Source organism: Pungitius pungitius, chromosome 8, assembly GCF_949316345.1.
Source record: "Pungitius pungitius chromosome 8, fPunPun2.1, whole genome shotgun sequence".
In the NCBI taxonomy this organism is placed as follows: domain Eukaryota; kingdom Metazoa; phylum Chordata; class Actinopteri; order Perciformes; family Gasterosteidae; genus Pungitius; species Pungitius pungitius.
In genome coordinates, this window is record NC_084907.1 from 1,563,029 (window position 1) to 1,588,814 (window position 25,786).

Sequence of the window (25,786 nt, forward strand, 5' to 3'; positions counted from 1 at the left end):
CTCAGACTAAGGTTCCAGTGAGAGCACCTGCTGGGGGTGTGGACACGGAGGAAGTGAAGCCAAGTGACTCGCTGAGGGAGTGCAAAGGAATTCCACCTCCATTGACTGGCATTCATATTTATAGGCCGGCCGTGTTTACTTTGTGTGTGTGTGTGTGTGTGTGTGTGTGTGTGTGCATTTGAAGTGCCATTTGTCTTGCAGATTATACCCAGACCTCCTCAAACACTACTAGTTGACCCCCAGGACTGAGTAGACAGACAATTCAAGATGATAAAAGACAAAAAAAACACTTTGAAAAGAGAACTATCTATAGAAACAAAAAGCACTGCGGTCCTAATAACTTTTTACTAAACCACATATATTTCACAGCTGTATCTACAATGACTAAGAATTTAAAAAAAGCAGATAATTGACAACTAGAATTACAAATCTGATCATACGTAATGATCTTTTACCACAGGAGCCAATATTTCTGTAGATTCCGTTATTGTGTGACAATACTTTGCACTATTATACAAAGCAGCAATATGCCCCATTCTAAACATTATTACAGCAAGATGTTGGATAGTATGATACAGATCCCAAGCCAAACTCTTTAAACATTGTATATTTATTACAGGTCCCTCTCTGGTGTTTTAGTTTAATCTCCACGTATCTTCTCAATACTGTGAATCCCTTTTTTTTAGAACATCTTCATAAAGCGAGGTCACATTTGCCGACCTTGTGTCTATAGATCCACTGGAATGAGTGAAGACACCTGTGTGATGGAGATAATTCTAACTTGATGTTCAGTATCATGACACAATGGGTCCTATTTATATTGATATTATATTTTATTTAATAGGTGTATAATGTAGTCATTCTCATTGTGCTTAAATTATGCAAAAATATGGATTAAATGAAAAACTCAATAGCATTATATATAATACAAAATAGAGATGGAAAACTAAATATATATTTATATAACAAGTATGCCTGTGAAATTAAGTGATATTAACATTTTTAACATTAGAAGATATTAGTGCTGTCAACGCGTTATTAACGACGTCAACGCAAACCCATTTTAACGACGTCAATGTTTTTATCGCGAGAATAGCGTGTTTTTTTAAAGATTTTTTTGGGAGGGGAGGGGGGGGGGGGTGGATGACTGTTGTCTGAAAACAGGTTTGTCTGTTTGAGTAGCTGCTGAAAGCAAAGAAGTGAGTTCATTGGTGAGCTAACTGTTACGGTTCACTGTCTCTGAAATCAGAGGCCTGACTGCTTTGTTCACAGCAAATATTAAGCCATGGTTTAACTGCACTTGTTTTTAATTAAAATAAAACATTTGCATGAAGCAAGCCAATCCACTTTTCCATGTTGATAAGAGCATTAAAATGAAGAAGAAATCATGGAAAAAATAAATGGAGGGACATTTAGAATAGACAAAAATGTGTGATTAATTGTGATTAATTTTGAGTTAACTATGACATTAATTGTTTGACGAATCGTTTTCATCGTTTGACAGCACTAGAAGATATTAAAAATGTAAACCCGGTTGACATAACTAAACATTTTATAAAGAAATATTCAAGTAAAAGCAATTATTATTATTACAAATATGTTTATATATTTATTTTTTATACACAGAAATAATGGTCGATTAGAGCTGATTGCATGAAGATCTTTTTTCTTCCCCTGCAAAGGCCCATAAGAGATGATGATGACCCTGGTTTAGCTTCTCCTTCTCAGCTGACTCACATCCAACAGTTTATTTTAAAATGATACATTATAGTCTGTGCAAATATTCATGAAAGTGATGATTGTTAAAAGGCGTCTGATCGTATTTTTGAAGAAAAAGATAATAATATTCAGATGCATCACATGTATCATCGTCGTCTCTATGTCCATGTGAGAGGAAGAGAGGATTTCAGCATTTCAGAAGGAGGTGTGCAGAGATCATCAAAACTCCCTCCAAACGTGACATTTCAGTGTGTGTGTGTGTGTGTGTGTGTTTCATTTCCACAAAAATAAGAAAACAATACCACAGAAATAAGAACAAATAATGACATATTTCCTACATGTGGAGAAAGGGGCGCTTAGTTCGTGGCTTTACTTATTTGCATGGCAGTTTCTTCGGAGAGTGTGTTTGACCTTTACCTTTTCTCTGGAACAAACGATCACGCATGACTCAAAGACAACGAGCGAGGAGACGTCAAACACCAAGACACAATCGGCCCCACTGTGATCCGCAAATACTAAGCGCCCGACTGGGAACAGGTGTCGATGACCCGAGTTGTTTTAGTCAAAGTCAATATTGTGTCGACTTCAATAAGCTTTTGCTGAGTGAAGGAATAGCGAGTTTTGAAGTCTCTTCCTCGGGTTTTGGGCCGCTCACCCAACCGTCGGGTGGGCCCGAGCCGTCTGATCGCGTCGGGCTCGTTTCAGGAGGAAGTCGAGCGAACTCACAGAACGCACAAGACGCCAGATGAATGGAGTTAAGATCCACTTCCCAATGAGTCACTTCAACAGCCAGGCAGCCCGCCAGCTCGCATGTGAAGCAGGTGGTGCTGCAGAGACGTGCCTGGTCCTGCAGATGTGCAACGAATAAACAGATGTGAGGGGGGTTGGTGACAAGAGGCATGAAGTGTTAATAAATCAAAGGCCCAGACATGACATGCGATGGTGGAAGGGTGTGCAGAGATGAAGCTCTTAGTTCCCGTAGTTTCAAATGGCAGTAAAATAGAATATAAAGTCTATATTACAGGCAAACCAAGAGGACAGTTGTCATCTAGCAGGTGAAGTGGTGCAGGCAGTGTCTTCTCTACTCATTATTACTGTATCAATGCCATTGCTGGGTTCAATTAAAGCATCTAAAATGTGCGCATTGGTCCCTGTGTGTGTGTGTGTGTGACAGCATGAGGCATTTTGACGCAACAATAAAGACACGAACAAGAAAACATATAAAATGGTGTAATTAATAAATATAATTGGCTAGTAATGCGTGTTTGAGTATCTAGCCGTGGCACCAAATGAAAAGTATTTCACCAGTTTGTCCAAATACACTCACATAAAAGATTATTAGGAACACCTGTTCTCATTAATGCAATTATCTAATCAACCAATCACAGGGCAGTTGCTTCAATGCATTTAGGGGTGTGGTCCTGGTCAAGACAATCTCCTGAACTCCAAACTGAATGTAAGAATGGGAAAGAAAGGTGTTTTAAGCAATTTTGAACGTGGCCTGGTTGTTGGTGCCAGACGGGCCGGTCTGAGTATTTCACAATCTGCTCGTTACTGGAATTTACACGCACATCCATTTCTAGGGTTTACAAAGAATGGTGTGAAGGGAACCTTGAGGCGGATGGGCTACAACAGCAGAAGACCCCACCAGGTACCACTCATCTCCACTGCAAATAGGAACAAGAGGCTACAATCTGCAAGAGCTCAGCAAAATTGGACAGTTGAAGACTGGAAGAATGTTGCCTGGTCTGATGAGTCTGGATTTCTGTTGAGACCTTCAGATGGTAGAGTCAAGAGGATGAACAGAATGAGAACATGGCTCCATCATGCCTTGTTACCACTGTGCGGGCTGCTGGTGGTGGTCTAATGGTGTGGGGGATGTTTTCTTGGCCCACTTCAGGCCCCTTAGAGCCAATGGGGCATTGTTTAAATGCCACGGCCTACCTGAGCATTGTTTCTGCTAGAAGACCCCACAATGGTACAGGGGAGTAATAATAATAATAATAATAATAATAATTTCCATAGTCATGAAATGTGATACTTTTTAATGGAAAATAAGCTGCTTTCATAATATTGATTATAAAAAAACAACAGCGAGAGAAAACTTCCTACATGAACATCTCAATGCATTGTGACCGTTCTCAACAAGCTAAGCTAAGCTAAGCTGGAGACTGATCCTGCAGAAGGAAAGCGATCAAAGCAGCAGCAGCAGCAGGTTTGTTTCAGAGCCCGGAGGCGCCGACATACAGCGACTGTATCCACCAGCACTTGGTGAGGAGAAGGGAGGGACCGTGGAAAGTTGCTGATTCAACGGTCTGTGCAGGTGAACCCTTTGGGGCAAAAGGTCTTTGATGTCTTTGATGTGACATTGATCCACGTCAATGACGCCTCAAACCTATGAAACATTTTTTGTTTCAGTTAATTGCATCGAAACCGTTTGTAATCACTGCGAGGGCAGCAGAGAACTTCCTTCCTGACCTCTGCTTGACCTCGAGGTCTACTTTGGCAAATGTGTTGACAGCTTGACCCGTTAAAGGAATGGGACACGAGCGACGATTCGAGTTGGAAAGCTTTACAAAACCATCAGAAAATGACAAACGGGTGAGATTCATCTCAACAACTATGGATCAGATTTCTTAAATGCAAATATATGCAAAATGTAATTGATTTAACATTTAAATATACAGAATAGAGCATCTGAGTTACTTTAATTACTTTATTTTAATATTTCTCTTGTGCAACTTTAAATTACCCCGACGACCCAACTGCTGCCGTGAATATTTACTTTTGGAGATGAAAGATTCAGGGACATAACTTGTCATGTTTTCTAGCACCTGGCGCCTCGCTAAAGAGGATACATGTTGCTCCCTGTGAGTAGAATTGGGAAACGGGGCACTTGGACCAGTTTCAACACAACACTGCTGTGAACATTTACCAATTATTTGCCAAAAAAAAAAAAAAAGTTAGCCGAGTTGCGCCACGTTTGTTGGCACACGCTGCTGTTCGTTTATGATGCTCGCGGCGCTCCCCACCCTGACAAACAACATCTGCAATCTAATCACAAGGACTCATCCGAGGCAGAAGGAACCCGATCGGGCCAGATGGCGTACGACGGCGCTCCTCTGCATCCTGTCGCCCGTCTGAACCTCTTGGACCTCTGCATCACTGAAGCAACCTGAGAGGCACCTCCAGAGACGTGGCAAAGCACTACGGAGAGGCCGCTTGTGTATTTTGTTGAGTGGCGGTCGCCGCGGGCCAGAAAGTCTGCAGAGGGGAGTGTTTCAGTGGGGACAGATGAAGATGTTTGTAATAAAACAATCCCGTTTGCCTCAATCGTTCAAATCAGAAAAAACGGTTCTCCTCTAAATGTTCTGCTACAGTTAGTGTTAAATGGTGTGTAATCCTGAATAAGGATCTCATCAGATTGATAAACGTCTTCACACAAGTTCTTTCACTGCTTCTCCACTTTAATGCAGACGACCCAGCGGCAGGAGGTCCACTCCTTTATGGTTCTTCGGGCCTTTCATTCCGTCACTTCGTTCTCGATTCCTGGTACTAAAAGGTCTGTTTGTCTTTGCAGAAATGATGAGCAGTTATCCATCATTAGCAAAACCAGCCTGTTGACTCGGGGGCGATCTCGGATACGACGGGCGCACTGCAGAATTGCTGAAGCACAAGTCAATATTTGCCCACACGAGCCTCATGCGAGAGGTTCTTACCGTGCTCTCCGCCTGCATGGGCATCGCCTTCACACCCACAGAGAAACACGCAGACACCGTTTGAAGAACATCCGTTTGTTGAGGGCCTTGTTGGACCCTGAAGAGAAGCCGATGCAGACTCTGACTCCTGGTCCTGGACTTATATGATCGCAAAGGCTTCAGTGGACATTTGTCGTTCTGTCTTTCAGGAGAAGAAGCTCCTTTTTCTGTGTCCCAGGCTGCAGAATCTCCCCAAGGGGGCGCTGTTGGGTCATTAACAGGCTCGCCTTCTTGAAGGCCTTCACTAAATGTATAACATGCCTGCTGCAAACAGCAACAGATCTTTATCCTGTTCATTCCACCAGTAACAAACTCCCACAGGACACAGATACGGCCCATAATCATGTGTATAAAGAGAAGTATGGATATAAAACATTAAAAAGGCAGCTTTTCTAGACGAGTTTGGTGCACGTAGTTAACGCTTCTGAGGAAGTGAAATATAGGAAGGGAAAAAAAAAATCACTCAGTTTCAGTGTTCATTTAATCATACAAACGCTCAATTAGATACAGGAGAAAAAAAAAGCTTTATTTTTTACAGTTTCTTGTCAGATAAATGTGCTATTTTAGGACTATGTAAACGTTCGTCTCATCCACTCATCGCCCATCTCAAATCTGTACATAGTCACAAACTAGAGAATAAATCCAGCAATATTCAGATTCTTCACCAACTGTCTCTCTCCGTCTCGCTCACTCTCACCAAAATACACACAAGCAAGCCCCCAAGTAAGCACGCACACACACACACACACACACACACACACACACACACACACACACACACACACAAAGAAAGAGACTGACGTGACTAGAAGAAGCAATGGAAAACAGTGTATACTGTTTGGGAGGAGAACTCTCAGCTGACTGAAAAACAAATAGAGCAGCAGCACACAGAAGGCTGGTGACATGAATGAGTTGGGTACACATGAACGGAGAAGCAATGAACGCCAAAATTCAAATCCTTTTCAGAATAAAAACCAGGAGAGCGTTGGAACAACTTAAATCATAGAGTTCCGTCGACAACGTTTCCCCATTTTATTTCTCGAGCCCAAAGTACAGGATGAAAGTGCACCGCCTGACACGAGGCTTCATGACAGCAGGGCGACTCCTAAACGCAAATGAATATTAATCAAAAATTAACACTGATCTTTAGAATCAGATATTGGTGAAGTGATGAAAATGAAATTTAAAAATGTGGGTCGACAACAGAACGTAAAGCTGTGAGAAACGTGCGCCTTGAGAGCAGAAGAGCAAAACTTTCAGTAAAATGCTGGTGCCACAATCCTCAACTAAAAAATAAAATAAAAATAAACCACTCATCCTCCTCAGGCGAGGCGGACCGTGTTGTGCAAATAGCAGTAACAGAACACCAGTGCTCAAAAAAACTGATGCAAACAATTCATTTTCATATTCAAATAGTCTTCGACTTGTCACTTTTTTTTGTTTTTCTTAGCACCACCTGCTGGCTGTAAAAGGGACCTTGTTTTTTTGCAGGAAGACCACAAATAAATAAAAGTAACCGGGCAGTTAAGAAAGTCAGCTCAGTGGAGCCGCACGGCCCTTTGCCCAAGAAGTATACACCATTTCTATGTCAGTTAAATCCAAAAAGAAACCATGACATACATGCACACTCAACAGGCACGTACACACGAACATCTAGTACACTCACTGTGGACGTCGACTCACTCACTCACTCACTCACTCACTCACCAGGCAAAATAGATTTAGATGGCTTTTTAAAACCCTTCTTCACACCTCACTTGCTCAAACGCACCTCGCATCCCTTTGCGCTTCAGCATCTACTCAAAGCGAAAACCCACCCTAAAAAACACGCATGCGCACACACACACGCAGGCATACACACACACACACACACACACACTCACATCCCATGCTGTGAATCGAGGAACCTGCAGACAGAACAGATAGCGCCTTGGTTCTCTGGTTTGGATCTTTGGGAGGGTTCCTACACAGGCTTTTCTGTGTGAGAATATTTACCATCAACATATCTGAACGCCTCTGGATGTGTTATTCAATCAATGTGTCTGATGCCTGATAACTGATAATAGTAATAAACATGTTTTCATTATGTCACCGCACGGATATCGGACTCAAAATAGGGATTCTGTTGGTGCGACATGATTTCAAACGCTGCGTCCTCGGTTTTAATGTTCATGTCAAAAAACGTCTGATATGTCAATTAATAATTGTTTTGGGATGTTTGCCTCCAGGCGAGTGAAATGGATCTTTCATCTGGTCCTTGTTTGTAATCTGATACCAGATAGGTGCGCGTGATGCTAAACCTCTCGGCTTTAACAGACTCATTAAAATCCCACATTTGCAAACTGCGTTCACATTAACATCCGACTTGTTATTGCAACTGGAAACGTGAATGAGAAAAAAAGTCGGACGCTCAAAGCGATTGAAGCCGCATTTACTGGATATAGTGGGCTATCATTTAACCCTCCCCGCGGGAAAATCTGTAAACGCCGACCCGTTTTAAAGTTGTCGGATCACGTGAACGCTCAGGAAATGTAAACATGGGAGTCGCTCTCCACCATCGTCACATGTGAAGGGGACGCGGTAGAGTTCGGTGGTTTTAGTGACTGGAAACACTCCGGAGATGACGATTGTGATTCTTTCCCGACCCGCGTAGGAACCCTGACGAGACCAATTACTAAAATTGACCATGGAAATAGCTAATTGTACGCAGTTGTTTCAGGTAGATTTTCCCTTTCGTTAGGCGTGTTTTTACAGTGGAAATAAAAATGGTCGTGTGTTTCTATTCTTAAAGTTTTAGAGCACTCTTAAATGAAGCATTCGCACATGCGAATCCGGGGTGTTGATGTCAGGTGGGACGCTTCGCCGACGTAATCCGATCACCTCACTGAAGTCTGTGTTTTCTGTGGAAAGGGCCTCCGGGTTTGGGAGAAGGTCGTCACGAGTCAATAGAAAACAACAGGCCCCTCCCCTCTGAATCCGAGGACTCATCATCCACGATGGTGGAGGGAGGTCCGGGGTGGTGTGGTGGGGGGGGGGGGGGGGGGCGTCTTTGTCATTCTAGCTCTGTCCAAACGGATAGGGTCCGTGAATACCCTGGAGGGGGAGGAGGGGGGGGGGGGGGGCAAACAGAAGGGGAATTATTGGGAGTAGTTTATGCAACAAGAAAATGAACAGATGAGAATAAAATGTTATTTAAAAAGTTATTTAAAACACACGGTGCACCGTGCTCTGTTGTTATCATCAGATCAGAGTAGAAACAATCCCTGCGTTACTCGTAAAGAGGCCGAGTCCTTTTGAACGTAAATGACACGACGGAATGACTAAGTGGTTTCCCCCACTCCGGTCCAGGCTGTTCCGCTGTGACAGCTATGACGGGTATGTGGTGATGCTTATTCAAGTACGTGACTCCACCCGAGAGACTGGTTCACTTTAATTAGAATGGTTGTTACTTACTAACGCGATAAAAGCCATTTGCAGTTAAGATAGTTACAGTACATTCTTCACAATAACATCATTTTTTATGTACTATTTAACCAAAGTGAAAGCTATGGTAACCTTTCACCAACATTAAACTGTGCCATTTAAACCAGCTGGTTGGAGGCGTGTCGCACTGTGATGATGCAGACTTAATGAAAACGGTATCTTGTGCACGCAGACTCACGTTGACTCCGAAAGGTGACCGTGATCAGTGTGCTGGAAATAGTTCTTAAAAAGGCTCAAATAGTTTTGATTTGTGTATCGCAAAATTCGACGCACACATACCTGACCATAAGTAACCACGGAAAGATTGGTTTGTAGACCATTTGACGCCCTATTTACAGCATTATGAGACAGAGACAATCCGTTTTCGTCCTGCTGGATTGGCTCCTGCGTGCGTTCCCACGCTCCGCCGGGATCTCTGAAGCTGTCGTCGGTGGCGTCGTGCTTGTTCTTCTGTGGCGAGGCGAAGGGGTTGAAGTCTCCCTGCACGTCGCGTTGGGGTTGGGTGTTGAACTCCGTCTCGAAAGATGACAGCTGCTGGGTCACGCCGAGGAGCCCACCGACCTCCACGCTAAGAATCACCCAGATTACATCTGTGGAGAGAGGACGGGTTCACAAACACAGGCTGCTTGTGGGACGGAGTCCACCCACCAATTCGCTGACTTCCTCTTTGTTAAAATGCATCCTTGGGAACCCTTTGATCAAGCAGCTCCCCTAAACAACACACTTATTTAACATTTCCTTCATAATCAGGCTGGTTTAATGGTTTTTCAGTTAGTCATGATTAAATGTTGCGTGCTAGTGATGCTCGTCACATACAAACATGTGGCGCTAACATCAGGGTGCACGCTAGACCGTTCTGTCTGCTTCTCCCTTTCTCCCCCTTTGGTGATGTCCTACCTCCATAGAATAATCCGTTGGCTGTACACATCCTCCACTGGCCCTGGTACATGCCTGGAGCTGTGGGGCTTCGCATCTGCACGCTCACGTCGGATATTTCCTGGGGGTCCAGTGACTTCACCATTACTGTGTTTACATGACCAAACTGATCCCCCCCGATGTATTTGAGACAAACCCCAGGTGGCCATGACTCTGCACCTTCAGGACACAAAGATGAGCGCGGTCAAAACACGGTCCAACAACAAAACCATGACGTGGGAACTGAAATGCAACCCATAGTGGGAGCGCTCAACGTGGCGAATGTGGTGACGTGCTGTGCACCTGTGTTTTGTATTCTCCAGGTCTTTGTGAACGGCGTATCTGGAGGAACAGACTCTCCTTCCCCGATCGTCACGTCCTCAACAAAGGACATGGAAGGCGTGTTGACGTTGGGACTTTCAAAATCATAATATGCCCCAATAGCAGCTTGCAGGTTCCTGTTCCCACACAAAAGAAAGAGAAGGGTGTTAAGGGGGCGGGGGGGCAGTTTGTAGATGCTTCAGCCTCGCAGACTATCATCAAACGCAACAGTTAACCAATCTGATACGGACGATTACTCGGACAAGAAGGTTGACATTGATTTTATAAATGCGCACAAAAAACAACTCCGGGCCAGTAGGTTACATAAAAGTATTTGGGGAAGAATTGATATGGTGATGTTATCCCCTCCCCCTCCAAACCAACCTTTTTGTCCATAAATCCAGATAGGATATAAAATAATACAGGGGAAAAACCCAGAGGACGATTCATTTTAGAATATCTGCATGTGGATAGACCCCAAAAGAGAGTAACGCCTGTAAGGCCCAGGGGCAGGTCATGCAAGGACAGGGAGTCGTAATGCAGGTGGCCAGCCAAACGTTGCATCTACAGTTTGAGATGCAAACCGTTTAAATACACGTATCTAGTTTCAAAGTTTACAAGGGACATCATCTGGGGCCGTTTACTTCACAAATCTCCTCCACTGCACCTGGACAGGTACTTGGTGTGACTATTCAACTGATTTCTGTGTTTTTTTAATCACGGGACATTATAAACCACAACGCAGCGTCACTTATTAAAATAGTTTCGGTAGGGGAAATCCCAGCTATTGTCACGTGATGATGTCATCTTGCATGAATTCCTGATTCCAAAATGAAAACTTGAACAAGACACTTTGAAATGAGGTCCTCCCTTTAGACTGGAATGCAATCAAGGGCATTGACAATTGATCAACCGAAAGCTTAAAATGGATTGATGAAAGACCACTTGTTGTCGACCGCCGATGGATCACGACTGGTTACGTCATCAGACTAACGTGAGTTGTGTCTTCCCGGCGCAGCTCGATGTAACCGGTTGTGAACACACCATCATGTAATACGGCAGATAATCTACACGGGGAGTTGCCTGTGCTCGAATTATCCCGCTGGCTAGTTAGCCGTCCTGCCTTTTTTTAAAGTAATTTCTGCTTATTTAAAACTCACAGTTGGGGCTAAACTTTACCGTTTCACTTCCGCTCGCCGCCGTAAGGATCGACGGGAGTTACGTTAACCACCACAGCCATTTCCTGTGAAGGAATGGTCTTCTCCCGTTGGAACACCGCTGATTTTGCGGCGTGTTCGTCTGCCTCCATTTTTGTAGCAGATTAACCTATGCTAACTAGCTAATTATACTATCTAAGTTAGCATCGTTTTGCTGTTCCGACACCAGGCCCCTCGTATCCCCGGACTCACCAGTTGGTCATGTCCAGGAAGAAGGCGCAGCCGGCCGGGTTGAGCTGAAAGCCCAGCAGCCTCTGGAACTCCGAAATTAGGACATCCTTGTCCGTGGTGCCCATGCAGCTAAACTTTTGCATGAGCTCCGCGTCCACCTCCATGTCCGTGCCCTCCATGGGTGACGGGTGTCCCGTAGCGGAGACGGGATGCTGCGGGGAGGGAGGGGTGGGGGAGTGGGGGGGACCTCTCTCAGTTTAGTCCGAGGCCGTGTCCAGCCATAACAACCAGCTCAACAACAACAACCGTCAGTGCGCATGGCACGACCAGGGGGACGCTGTTTGACGCTGCAACAGCCCGCGCGTCACCGTAGCCAATCACAAAGGGGGCGTTGACGTCATCTGTTGCTATTTGGAGCCACCTTTTCATTGGTTGATTAATATATCCGCTCTGCTCCTTTTAAAGCGCATACGTCGGAAGTGGAGTTTGGGAGAAAACAATGACGCGATATAACACACACACACACACACACACACACACACACACACACACACACACACATACATATATATATATATATATATCGTGTGTGTAGTGAGGGAAAGAGCGGGGGAGAGTACGGGATTCTTCAGGGAAACATTTAAAATGTCCGTCTTATTAAAAAATCCTAAAGGCTATCTTAACCGTGTCATACAATTAAAAAAAGACTAGGCAATCGTTGATAAAATCCACTGAACCGTGTTGGTTTTCAAAAACCAGCAAAACTACGAACCCTTTAAGAAAAATATTTCAACAATTCTGCCATTTTCTTTTAAGAAATGTGTTTTAAAAAAATGTTCAATTCAAAGTATAAGAATAAACTGGTACATTATTTTGTATTCGTCTTTGATGTTTAGATGTTGATAAACGAATACATATTTATAATATATATGTAATGTACATGCTCTTATACAGCAAGAATAATGCAGTGTTTTTCTTTTTTATTCACAATAATTCGGATTATTATCTGTTTTTGCTGAGGGTATTGCACTCTTGTGTCGTTTTTATGTCATATAATTTTATTCAGAGGTACCGTTTCGTGTGGCGGACCCTTTTAAGCGGAACGCTGCTGCCTGTCGCTCTTGTAGCTGGTAGGGAGACTTATTGGGAACACCGGAATCGCGCTCACGACGGAGATTGCCGGGGAACATGCCTAAGTAACTATCGTTAATTATTCTCTGTTAGGCTTAATATATGTTATTCACGTTTCAACGAACCGGGTTGCTTTTTGTATTGAGCAACGGACCGTTGTAAGACGAAGCCCCTTTTGTAAACTAATATAAACGGACTAGTTTCCAGGCGGTCGCTGTACGCTTTGTTTGGGCTGTGTCTATTTGCTGGACTCTAACGTGAACTTAGCTAACGTTAGCCGTTTCCAGCTAAAGAGAATCACTACTGCGTTATACAATCACATTTTTAAAACTTTTTGTCCATGTTGACCTTTTTTTAAAAACGTTTTTTTTACTATTGTCTTACATTTTTTGTATTAATGGTATTGCAAGTTATAAAACCCATTCATTCAGATAGCGTCACCTCCCATGGGTCTGAACTCACTGGAGCATCTACAGAGAACAACTCTTAAAAGTAACTATAGGAAAGTAATTACGAATATGACTCTACCAAAATCAAGTGTCATCTTATAATGTAACTTTAACCTGTGCGTGACGTTATGTCGTTCGTGTCCAGAATTTCAATTAAGTTTATAGAACGAGGATGCAAGACGGTGTGCTGACATGTTGTGTCTGAAGGCTTTATTGGGTCATGCACAATACGGACACAACAGAACCTCCCCAGCTGGTTTTAAATGTGTCTTATGCGGCATTTACAGACTAAACAAAATGTTTTACCCAATTGAATTGCTTTAATGCAGTTTGTATAAACAGGAAACGCAATGTTTTTGTCTTTGTAAAATGTATTTGGTCGTTCATTATCAATTGTGATTTCATATCTCACATCTTTTTTCCCTCCAATTCCCCCCCCCCCCCCACCCAAAAGGTTTTACTGTGATTACTGTGATACCTACCTTACTCATGATTCGGTAAGTTGTGCCTTTGTGGTACCAAAATAAAACTGTTGACAAGCATGAGGTAAGGCTTTTGGTGTATTTCAATCCTTTTAAAATATATTACTATAAAATCTTTTCCAGCCATCAGTGAGGAAGACTCACTGCAGTGGTCGAAAGCACAAGGAAAATGTGAAAGACTACTACCAGAAGTGGATGGAGGAGCAGGCTCAGAGCCTGATCGATAAAACGAGTAAGCACGTTATTGGCTCAATCATCCTGAACACATAGTCACTCTGAAAAGGCTTTTTATTCATTTAACGATTCCACTCAGATGAAAGCAATTTGTGTATTGATTTATACATGAATATAAAAGTTGAATTTTCAATATCGCATTGATGATTTATTTCATTGTAAACGGCGACTTAATGAAATTGGTGTTGGAGCTTGCTATGTATCTCACGCAAGACATGCTTCTACCAGTGTGTGGGATAGCATCGCTAGCATAGACTAGCGGTGCACCTGGCATTAGCTGCATTGAGAAATGAGCTTCAATTAATTCACATTAATGATATATTTTTTTGTCTTTTGACAGCGGCTGCCTTTCAACAGGGGAAGATTCCTCCCACGCCGTTCCCTGGCGGTCCTCCCCCAGGTGAGTCCATTTCTGCTGTGTTATCTGCACTGCAAACACTTAGTAGTTTGATTCATTGTTGATAGGATAAGACCTTCTGCTTATTATTAGGGATTATTGAGATTAATCTGTATTAAAATGATCAATGAGCAGAGGCCGTGACATTTTTGTCCCTATGGGATTAAAGGATAAAATTAGCGCACCATTGAGCGTAAATAGAAACCCATAAGATATATTTTATTACTTTTTAAACGGCCTACAATAACTCTTACCTAAATGAATGGGATCATGTGGTTTTGTAATCTCTTCAAGAGGCATTGATGGTTGTTTAGAGTGCTGTTGAATTGTTGCATCATGATACTTTAACATTTTATTCAGTCCTTTTAAATCAATGCTAGTAGACTAAATAACAATCTCCTTTGTCTAATGCAATCGAGTTCCACAAAGCGAAAAGTGTGTTCTTTGATTTATTTCATTGCATTAGTTTTCTCACTGTGCCTAAAGTTTGTTTACATGATTGTCATCTAGAATTAAATTATAATGTCAACACCAGTGCATGTTTTCATGCTTAGTCAGAAGTTTGTGTAAATTACTCTTTAAAAAAATAAAATAAAAACCAAAGAAACCCCTAGAAACTGAGTCTCATGGATCTGATCGTCACACATAACCTTTGCTCTTTGTAACTCAGGTGGTCCTCCTCGGCCAGGCATGCTACCGACGCCCCCTATGGGAGGTCCTCCTATGATGCCCATGATGGGGCCCCCCCCACATGGAATGATGCCCGGTGGACCCGGTAAGAAACGTGTTCCTTTGACAAAGCTTCACATGTTCTTTGAGGGGCATTTCAAATGTTTGCTGGAGTTCAGTCGGCCATTGGAAAGTGAACCGGGTTACATCTGTCTAGTTTGGATTCAGAAACGATTAATCAATTTTTAAACTTTAGATCAATTAAGTGCTTTACTAGGAAACTGGCTATTTCTAAATGAATCCCTAATGCTGTGCCTGGCTCCACTTCCACTCTCAGGAGGCATGAGGCCGCCGATGGGAGGACCCATGCAGATGATGCCAGGACCGCCACACATGATGCGTCACCCTCGGCCGATGATGATGCCGGTGAGGCCGGGCATGATGCGGCCCGACAGATAAGGGCGGCGTGGCGCTCTCCGCTCTCTGCTGCCGCCAACAGACTCTGTCCAGTGAGGACTCTCGGCTGAACACTTGGACTTCTCCTCGCCTTTTAAGAAAAGAAAAGGTTCAAACGTCTCAATTTCTTCAACCTCCAACCGGAAGTCCCAGATGTAATTATGTCGACTGTTTTTTCCGGTATTTATTACACTCACGTTAGAATGGATTTTTACAGTTTTCATTTTAATCGAACGTCCTTCGTGTTGAGTCTGAAATATCTCGTCTCACTTCGACAAAGCTGTTCAGCACACATTTAAAGAGCGTGTTCCATATGACTTTTGGTATATTTTAACTTTTTGTTTTCGGATTTTTACATGTTTTTGTTATCGTTCATTGCCATGCTTTGAAAAATAAAACGGTGATTTGAAACCTGTTTATTTTTGTACGTTGTTGTCCTTTTTTTATATATTTCATTTTTGTATTTCACAACACTAGGGATTGTGGGTAAATCCCTCAGGCACAGGCTGCCTGTATTGTTCTTTCTGTTATACTTTCAAAAAGCTTTTAACATCAATACACAGCCAGCCAAAAAGCCAATCAAGGTCTCCGTCTAGAGAAAACGCTGTCGGCTTTGTCTCCCTTTGCTTTAATGGCACATTAATGAGGCAACAAATTAGAGTTAAATAAGACTCCTACATTCCCAAGTCCCACAGCAATATCGCTGCTATCTTAATTCAACTATCACTTATGAAGAGGAAAGGGTCAGATTCTCACGTGGAAGGGAGGACCATTTTGGAGGAAAATCACAATCATGATTAATAAAAATAGATCTGCACATGTTTACCTTCAGTTTGCCAAAATATTGCTTCAAATAAAAAGTTTGCTGATGATCCAAAAACAAGTCGACGAGCAAAATGGCACGACTTACACATTCTTAAACATTAAGCCTTTCATCTGTAACCAAACTGAAGTCCTTGTGCTTAACTTTGTCCCCAGAAAGCCTCGAGCTGAACCCAACGTGTCTTACCACCGTGACCCGCTGCTGACCTTTACAGGGTCAACTCTGCACACGGCCCTTCGCATTCTGGGATGCGCGTCACCCCGTTGAGACCGAACCAAAACGCACAGGGACGCTTTTAAAATCTCGTCTCACGAAGAGACAAACGAGACCTCGTTAGTTCAACGAGGGTTGCAAGAATCACGCAAGAGCGCGCGCGCGCCTCCTGACATCTGCGTCCCACGTCCATAACACCCCCGACGTCCTGTTTACGGCGAAGACAATAACGTCTCAACAGATGGAGCCAGAGAGTTTTGCAATTAGAGGCGAGACACCGGGAGCGTGCGTGCCTCCGCGCACTGTCACTTCCATTCGTGTCCAACGCCCCCCCCGGAGGACATTTCTGGGGCTTTATGGTTTAGGAAACGTCCCGGTCCACATATGGAGAAAAAAAACAAAACAAATGTGTTAAGTTGGAGGTTGTGAGCTTGCACGTGCAAAGCCGATCCGAACCGAACCGAGCCGAACCGTCCCCCCTGCAGGGCGGGTTCGTACATAGTCATCTCCAAAGAGGCGCTGCCCGACGGCTTCCACTAGAAGCGCCGCAAACGTCCACTCCCCGCATCGGCGGGACGGGAATAAACCCACGTGGATGCGCATCTGATGGCCTGTGTGCGTGTGTGTGTGTGTGGGCGGATGCACGCACGTGTGTCATCTGAACTTGAAGAGTCTTTATGAATATTCCATCCAGCCGTGAAGTGGAGCGTCGCCCTGAAGGGGATGAAGTGGAGATGAGGGAAGTGTCTCTGATTAGAGCTCAGCAGCAATAGGCTTTGATCATGACACCATGTGTGTTGTAGGCCATTTAACAGGAGCATGCCGTAAATGTTTGATGAGAAAACTGTGGTCTTCAGAGCAAGAACCCATTGCAGGAGGAGAAGTGACCTTTGAAGGCCAACGGCATCCCTCCATGTTGTGAGGAATAGACATTTGTAGAAATGAGCTGCAGCTGTTTTAATTCCCTCTTTGTTTTGCTTGTTCAGCTTTACTTTGGTCATCTGTAACAACCAGGATGTTCTAAGTCATCTTCTGAAATCGGACTATGACCAGCAACCAGCAGATTCAGTTTTTTTGGAGTTGTTAGTTTGAAATGAACAGCAGCATCAAGCCGAAAGTAATCCATCAATGACTTTCTTTAATATTTGTCTTACTGGAATATCACACTCACTTCTTGTATCAACAGTCTTGGCTCACAGGAGAGCCCCCCCAGGAAAGCTATTCTCTGGATTCGAGAGGAGAAGGGGGGATTTAGGGGGGGGGGGGGGGGGGGGGGGGGCAGCTGATTGATTAACCGCTCAAACCAAAACGGGTTCGCAGGCGCCCGCGGTCCAATGAAGGATCGATCGGGTTTTTGTATCCAGGATGACGCATCTTAAGTTTTGCTCCAGTTGGCATTCTGACCAACAGCAGCCTTGGTTGAATGGAAAATGATGACCCCCCCTTTCCCCCCCCCTCTCCTCCCTCCCCAAAGCCAATTGGCTCAAAAGCGCTGAGGAGCTCAGCACGATGGTGGTTTATTGACAAATCGTCCAACCCCTCTCCCGCCTCTCCTTTTCCTTCTCCTCTTTGTTTCCCCCGCCCCCCCCCCCCCTCCTGCTGCCGCGCTACCGACTCCACAATGTAATTTAATCCATTCAGTCTTGGCTCTAGATCGATATCCATTTTCCTCCGGCCGCAGGCACTAGAATCTGCGTGGCCTGTTTTTTCCAGCAGGGGGGTCCCAGGGGGCCCCGGGGGGCCCCGGGGGGGCCGTCGCTGATGGACGTCTCTGAGGGAACCAAGCTTACGTGGAATCTCCCGCTCACCTGCTGCACCGAAGCACATCTCAAACGCGTTGTCCTCTTCTTCTGCGACGTGGAGATGAATGACGTCCAAGTGGATGAGATTTAAGGCTCGTTGGATCTGTGGCCTCAGGAAGTGACCACGGAGAAAGACGGCGTTATCATCTGCTGCGTAGCGACGGCGGACCAAGCTTCACATGGTTTGAATGTGACCGTGAGAATCAGTCTCTCTCTCTCTCTCTCTCCCTGAAACCTCTGAGTGGCGTCTGACCTCGTCAGCCGGCCATCTGCACGCCGCTCCCCTTCACCTGCCCCGCCGCGCCGCCATGTTTTATAAATAGCCCCCCCCCCCGTTAAATATTCATCTACGAGCCTTTGAGTATTTTGTACTTCACGGCTGAGTTTTGTGATGTCAAAAGGACACGTTTATAGATACCGGTGTGAGAAAAGAGCCCGAATGATCTGTTTATTGGATTTGACTGAACTGAAATGTCTCCCAGAGCCGTACCTGAGTCTATGTGAAACGGGGCCAAAGGAAACCTGTAATCATCAGTCAGGGTTTGGGGGCCGCTGGTCTCATCACATGACCGTCACCTTGTGACTGTGGTAAAGAAGCAACTAAGATGCTCAACCTTTAAGTGCCCAAATTTCATCCTGAGGTGTCACGGTCATGTGATCGCTTCAGAGCAGCGACTCAATGGCTCCATTTTCCATTCAATTGTGTTTGTTTAATAGAATTCTTCCTGTTTGTTTCTATTAAAAAGGAGAGCACTTTGTGGTCACAATTCAGTGAAAACTGACAGTAAAAGATCATCTTTGGAAGGCGAAGTGGAGTGTTTTTGTTTTTCCCATATTCTGAAAGTCTAAATTTAGAATAACTTTCCTTTATAAATATTTCATGTAACCTCACCTCTAACTTAAGGACTTGAATTTTTTATCAGTGTCCTCATCAACTCAAACATATGGTTCTCATCCATACATGCATATGAAAGTAGTTGGAAATGTCGGGTCCCTGTCCCATATATGCTAGAACAAAGATGACTTCTTGAGCTTTTCTTATTTTGCTGCGAGACAAATCTTGTTTTCCTTTTTGCATTCTGCCTCGTGTTCATGTGGCCCGATTGTTCCATTACTTTCACCTGATTTGTTTTACTTCCTGACCCGGTTTGGTTTTGTTGTTATTGTTCTAAGACAAAACGCCCACACGGTCATCCTTTTAAAATCCAAAAGCCGCAACTTTATCTGTTCAAAAGGTGAGCTAACGCGAGAAGCTGACCTTGTGACATATGTTTAATTATATATATTATAATAATAACTATAGTACACCATGGAAATGTATTGAGTCTTGAACATGTACAAGTGAGCATAATGTGTTTTAACATGGCTACATATTCATGACAAAGATATATATGGAAACCAAGCATTTTAAAAATCTATCATTCACAAAACGCCACATGAAGAAACGCGCATTTTTTATTTTTTTAGTTGTTCTGTATCTCCACCTGAATGGGAGTCATGTGACCTGCTGCTTCACGTTTCCAGCTGAAGGACTGAAAGTAGAATTGGTTGATTTCTAAATGGTGTCCCGCAGAGACTCACAGCCCCAGACGCTCCGTCCTCTCATTAAAAAAACCCTTCTGTTGAGCACTCGTACCTGATTAATCCGTAATGACTGTGGAAGACTAGAACAATGAGAGAGGAGGCGATCTCCAGCCTGACTCCTGTATCCCAGATTGCTTCTATTCTGAAGTTCCCTCTGCAATCGGGTGTCGCTCAGTTTATCTCAGAAATGGGCAAAACATTTCTATTCACTTGATGACAATTCACAGATTTCACGTGGTCCGGTTTAGCTTCTCGGAGGAGATGTTTGTTTCCACAATCATCACTGACTGAGAAGGAATAACGTTTGTTGAGCCTGATGAGAACATGATGTCCTTCTAAAAATAACAACAAGCAGTTAAGTTAAAGTTAAAAGAAGAAAAAGAAACATCTCTTCTAAATCCGAGGTAGTTATAACAGAAAGCACTAAAGTGCTGACTTTCCTTTTTTTTTTTGGCAGCGACATAATGCTTCTAAAAATGGTCTCAATATAGAGTCAAGGGCACGGGCTATTTTTAAGGACAGCAATGATTCTTACTCTGAATTCTTTGATGTTTCAAAGTTAAAAAGGCTAAAAGCCTTGGGCAAAGCGCTGTTTATCTAAAGATGAAGGCAGATTTCTCTCCAGCAACAAATTTCTAAAAGAAAATGTTTTTTACAACAAGGAGCTCAACCTGATTGTAAAAAGACTCTCCTGTTGTATTTGTTGCAAACAGTCATCAGCGTCTTTATGGCCATCGTGCGCTCTTGACCCGCCTCACAGTGCTGTGCGGGACGTCTAATGATGGAAGCGGCTCGTTCCTGCACGACCACTTCCCGCGACAGTACATTTCCTGACCCTCAGCCCGGATTCATCAAGCGTTGTCTGATTGATTCGTGAGCGCCAATATCACTGCTGTCATTAGGCCGCGGCTCTCCAGAACCCCGTGGACGTGGAGCTAGTATCACGGTGACCTGCTGGCGAACTGCCGGCATTATCCGTGGATTAATGAAGAGGCCGTGCAGCTCCTCTTATTCCCCACTGTCCCTTTTCTGTCCCGTGAATTTGAATGTGTCCCCGTCCCCACGCGCCTTTGATGAAACACGTATAATTGGTTATTGGATTCAGTTCACGTCGTCCTTCGAACCGCCGCGCTGCAATAGAAGCGGTGGTACTGAGAAATAACAACTGTCAGTTGCCATAGTCATCATCGCCCCCCCCCCCCTCCCCCCCCTCCCCTTGCCCCCCCCTGAAGGGATATTCGGGAGACACGGAACAGTGGCCATTGTTTTCACAGAGAACAGTAACCTAACACAGTCCTGCATGCCTCTGGCTTCAACGCACACAGTCACCCCCCCCCCCCCCCCCCCACACACACACACACACTGTACACGTGCACGTGCACATACGTGTGCCCCAAGTGAACATGTGTGCACACTGCACGCATGATGCACACGCACGCACACACACAGGCCTCTTTCATGGCATCTTTTGTAATCTTTGAGAACAAGTAAGTGAACTGCGGCTGGGTTCCACGGTGCGTTTTTGATTCGGATCTTTCCAGCCTGCTGCATTTATCTCTTGAGTTTATCGTTATCCTTTTCTCGTGGCCAGCAGCGGTTGTTGTGACACGTGACGCCTGAAAAGAAAAAGCAGTCTCTTATCACACCAGACAAACCCCCCCCCCCCCCCCCCCACAAACGCACGGGTTTCTTTTAAAACGATGAAAACCGGATTTTTAAAGTGAGAATTGATGGTGAAAATGCTGCTCAGGATCCATCAGGAACGGTGGTTCTTCATTTCTTATTGTCACAGCGGGGCATCTTGTTCAAAGGCAGCTGCAGGTTATCGAAACTTATTCCAACCTTGAAACTAGTGATGAGGAACGGTGGGCATTGTCGCCATGTTCATCTCCTCTCAGCGTGTTAGAATGCCAGCCTTAAACTTAACGTGAGTAAGATTCATCATTGCAGGAAGGGGAATGTACAAAAACAACGGGCAGATGTCAGGATCAATAATTAAATACGCTTGAAAGCTTTTACGACATCTGGATAACGTCATCTGGAGTCTATGGATGTCAGTTCCTTATTTCATGGAAGTACAGAACCAACATCTTTTTTTTACAGCCGTATATCTGGGCCCCCAGTGAACCAAACTCCCCCAGTGAAGGGTTGTCAGATCTCTTCCTAGTGGGGAACCTCATGGTGATTTTTTTTTCTTTCTCATACCTACACATGCTGTTTAATAGAATGGATTCGGATAGCGAGATGACCAACCCGAACCCCCCAGTAGGACACAGAGAAAAGGCGGTGGCTCTTCCCTCCAGTCTCCCTGTCTCCCTCCATCACTGAAGGACAGCTGACAGCTGAGCCGTTGCCTCTGTTTTATCCCTCAACTTCAAAGTTACTTTTTCAATGAAGCCTGGATGAAGACACCAGTGATCGAAATCGATCGTTTAAGGTGCAAACTCTGATAATTCCCTCTCTATTTTGCACATAACTTGATCTTGCAACGCTATTATTTCTTTGACTTTTCTTTGACCAGTCAGTGAATGCCCACATTTTGTAGGCTGTGGAACCAAACTCTTGGACGGATGGCGACGCTGCTGCCTCGGGGGAACGGGCGACCTCAAAGGCCGGCGCTTTCTCGTTTCTCGCGACTCTGGGGTCAAACGAAAGCAGGTAGAGATGCAGGCGCTCGGGGAATCCCACGGCACGTTGGTGATGCCCAGAGAGGCCGACGTGGGGCCTTTGTGGAGGTAATGGCATCCGAGGTGTATTAACTCCATTAAATCCTCACCCCCCAGCCGCCTCATCCTCCGTCTCCGTGAGCTGCGGCGGTGCTAGAACGAGCACGGCGTTATTAAAAATATCAATTGTAGACACCAAAATATCACAAAAAACACATCTGAAGAGACATCCGGGTGTCAGAAAGCACAAACAACTTAGGAGCCCGATACAAACAAACTGCTGTGTGTGTGTGTGTGTGTGTGTGTGTGTGCGTGTGTGCGTGTGTGTGTGTGTGTGTGTGTGAGAGCATGTCTACTGTATGCGCCGTCCCTCCGTGACTTGCACAGTGCGCATCTCTTTGTTGGAGAACAGTGTTCGTGAGTCACCACCGTCTTCATCCCCAAGGCCCAGCAGCTGAAGGAGGGGGGGGCAGAGGGGGGGGGGGGGGACGCATGTTTTATTTTGGTCCATCTAATATGCCGTGAAGGCATCATTATCTCCGAGACGCGACGTATTCCAGAGCCTCTGTTGTTTTAAAATGGCGCGGGAGACGCGGCCAACTTAAGCGCTCTCACCCCCCCCCCCCCCCCCCCCCCACCCCATCACAGTCACGGAGACCGTTAAATGTGCTTCAATTCAATTAGCTTCACCAGACGTGTCTCTGGTTATGGCCAGCGAAGCAGTGTGTGGCTGGGTGGGCCCTCCTTGGCGAGTGAGGGATGTGATCTTCTCTGGCCACAGGGACGAGGGGACACGTTGGAGGCCCACCCCCCCCCCACATCGACTCCCTTTGAGGAGAGTCGTCAGCGGCGCACAGTGTTTTCTAGATTCCTCCCAAAGCAGCGTTTCATACATTGATTTATTTGGGGAGGTTTTTCCTCCTCTGCAGAACCCAAGAGTTAATTCACCCCCCCCCCCTCATAAAAAACACTTAATGGCATTTAGGGGTTTGGAAGATGACAAGAATTTTCCTTCAAATTCATCACACTGAAGTCGACAAAATCTATGCATGTTTGGCCGTGTCACCACTTGGGCCCTGACGGGATTTGTGACTGAAATATTATGTGCATGTAAGCGTATTTGAGTACTCAAAGTACCGGTTATGCAGGATTCAACGATGAAAAGCAAGAGAAGCGTCCAACTAAAACTCTAGTCTCACGCTGTAGATGCAGTGTTTATTTTATTTATTTAACTACTTTGCTTAGATTTTGAGGGACTTTTACTTTTATTTGTTTCCATTTTATTGCACTATTTTTTAAGCTTTAGCCTTTTGATTATTCCCTGCAAAACATATATTTAAGTAATAAAGTATGATTATATGTCACACAGCAGTATTAAAGCTAGCAATCCTTTGCCAGCTGTATTATGTGTGTTCATGCTGGTTCAAAAAAAGACCTGTGTGCCCTACAATAACAAAACTAAGTTAAACTCTGTAACCTCAGCTTCATGCAGACACACACACACACGCACACACACACACACGAGCGCGCGCATACGCAGACAGAAGAAGAAGACGAGGAATCCCGGCTCTCCCTCCTTTAAAATGGAGCAGCCACCCAGTGCGTCAGTAACCTGATTACCCCAGCTGTCAGCCTGAATAAGGCCAGGCTTTCGGGATCCTCCCGTCCTCCGATCCACACCACGGGACGTAGCCGGTCCTCCTGGAGACTCTGGACACAACTTCAGGACAGAACGCACGCACAAGAACCACAGAGGAGCGAAACCGCCGGGGCTTCACCAGCCAGCAGGTAAGAGGAGGACTTGTTATTTCACGTCAGCTCAAGTTTTTAACCAGCAGACGCTTTGGGATCCGTTAATATTCTCCTGATATTCAATTATATTACAACATTACGGTAGAGATTCACGGCCTGGTGAGAGTAAAAGACAACGTTAACGCGGGAAAGTGAGTCAAAAAAAGAGTCACAGTCGGGAGGACAAAGGAGGGGGACCCTTCGGGGCAGCCGGCCTCCAAGGGGAGGGCAACAGGATACAAGCAGTGGGTGGACCTTGATGATTGTTTCTGTGCTCAACAATTCTTCCACTTGCTTCCTTCCCTCAAAAGAGGAGCACTTTGTATGAGTTGGAGGCAAATTCCTCAAGTTGCACTTCATTAATCTGTGTCTTCCAGTACTTCAGTAGATCCTGGATCACTCTTTGGACCGACAAAACAAGTGGTGGTACTGCAGGAAAGGGGAGGAAACCTGCGTTGCGATTGGCTGTTTCCAAACAATGGCAGACTGCACACAGGGCGCCAAACCCACCAAAGTGACCCGGGACCCGCAAGCCGGCATCAAGGACTCCGCAGTCAGACCCGCAGACCTGGGCCTGAGTCGAAGCTGGTCCAAGTCAGACTCTGACCTGTTGGCGTCACCGCTCGCAGAGGAGGACGGAGGTCAGGCCGGCCACAGTGGCTCCGTGTCCAACTGCAGCTCCGGGCAGCCGTCCACGGAGCGCATGCCTTCCTTTGCCTCCGAGTGGGACGAGGTAATAATCCAGCCCTGGGGACGGGAAGCAAAGTGGGAGGGTGTATCTTACGGGAGGGAGGGCCACTGGCGGCGCTACGGCACGGACAGGCTTTCAAGTAGAGTGTGGTAACCTCCTTAAGAGAGAGTGTGTTGCCGAGACTGAATGTTTTTGAGGTGTGTGTGTGGCGGGGGGGGGGGGGGGGGGGTCTTTGAGATGCAGATTAGTGAGGGGAAAAAAAGAAGAAAGAAATGGTAAGCAGTATATTTCAAGAGAGAGAAAGGAAGGAAGGAAGTGGAGCAGAGGCAGCATTCAGGGCGCTGAAGAGTCCAGCAGAAGCATTGATGGTCTGCAGCAACGTTAGCCGGGGCCTGTCGGCGCGGCGGCGCCCGCGGGCGAGCGCTTGGATGCATGAGCGGCTTGATCACTTGCACCGACCTCCCCGCAGCATCCACGACTAATTGGGCCAGTGCTGTCATTCCGCATCCGCTCTGTGCATGTCTCAGAGGGCCGACCCACGCTTCCACCGTCTCCTCCTGCACTCCTCGGGCGCCTCTGCTCCGTCTTACGCCATCTACTTTCAGCCCCCTGCCAGCAACCCCCCCCCCCCCCCCCCCGACCCCCAACCCGACCCCCATCCATATCCTTAAGAACCTGGAGGAGCTGCTGCACCCCGAAGTGTATTAATATCATACCAAAACATCCTGCTGCACTTAAACAAACCCTTCAGGGGACACTTATTTACTATAATACAGGACGTCATCGTAGCGCAGCTTAAAGGCAAAAGAATATT

The 25,786-nt window shown here is 45.3% G+C and overlaps 4 protein-coding genes across 12 annotated transcripts in view; 2 read left to right on the forward strand and 2 right to left on the reverse strand.

Moving 5' to 3' along the window:
* Positions 1-25,786, reverse strand: part of rps10 (ribosomal protein S10) — a 56,345-nt gene that overhangs the window by 27,286 nt on the left and 3,273 nt on the right. The gene's annotated exons all lie outside the window — the stretch shown is intronic.
* Positions 6,491-11,882, reverse strand: ilrun (inflammation and lipid regulator with UBA-like and NBR1-like domains). The gene is made up of 5 exons (XM_037489761.2): positions 11,606-11,882; positions 10,179-10,333; positions 9,858-10,055; positions 9,240-9,550; positions 6,491-8,570 (listed from the first exon to the last, which is right to left on the reverse strand). The coding sequence occupies exons 1-5, from the start codon at positions 11,761-11,763 to the stop codon at positions 8,535-8,537; spliced, it is 858 nt and encodes a 285-aa protein (XP_037345658.2). The 5' UTR covers positions 11,764-11,882; the 3' UTR covers positions 6,491-8,534.
* snrpc (small nuclear ribonucleoprotein polypeptide C) lies at positions 12,657-15,819 on the forward strand. Its single transcript, XM_037489762.2, has 6 exons — positions 12,657-12,780; positions 13,619-13,661; positions 13,770-13,878; positions 14,221-14,280; positions 14,948-15,052; positions 15,284-15,819. The coding sequence occupies exons 1-6, from the start codon at positions 12,773-12,775 to the stop codon at positions 15,403-15,405; spliced, it is 447 nt and encodes a 148-aa protein (XP_037345659.1). The 5' UTR covers positions 12,657-12,772; the 3' UTR covers positions 15,406-15,819.
* anks1ab (ankyrin repeat and sterile alpha motif domain containing 1Ab) overlaps positions 24,029-25,786 on the forward strand; it is a 29,643-nt gene continuing 27,885 nt past the window's right edge. For 3 of the 8 annotated variants that reach the window (XM_037489758.2, XM_037489757.2, XM_062564129.1), the window contains exon 1: positions 24,551-25,014. In XM_037489758.2, coding sequence (XP_037345655.2) covers positions 24,760-25,014 — 255 coding nt within the window. In that variant the 5' untranslated portion in view covers positions 24,551-24,759. Of the gene's footprint in view, positions 24,279-24,542; positions 25,015-25,786 lie in introns of those variants that run through there. The other 5 variants (XM_062564130.1, XM_062564132.1, XM_062564133.1 and 2 more) reach the window with 5 other exon arrangements.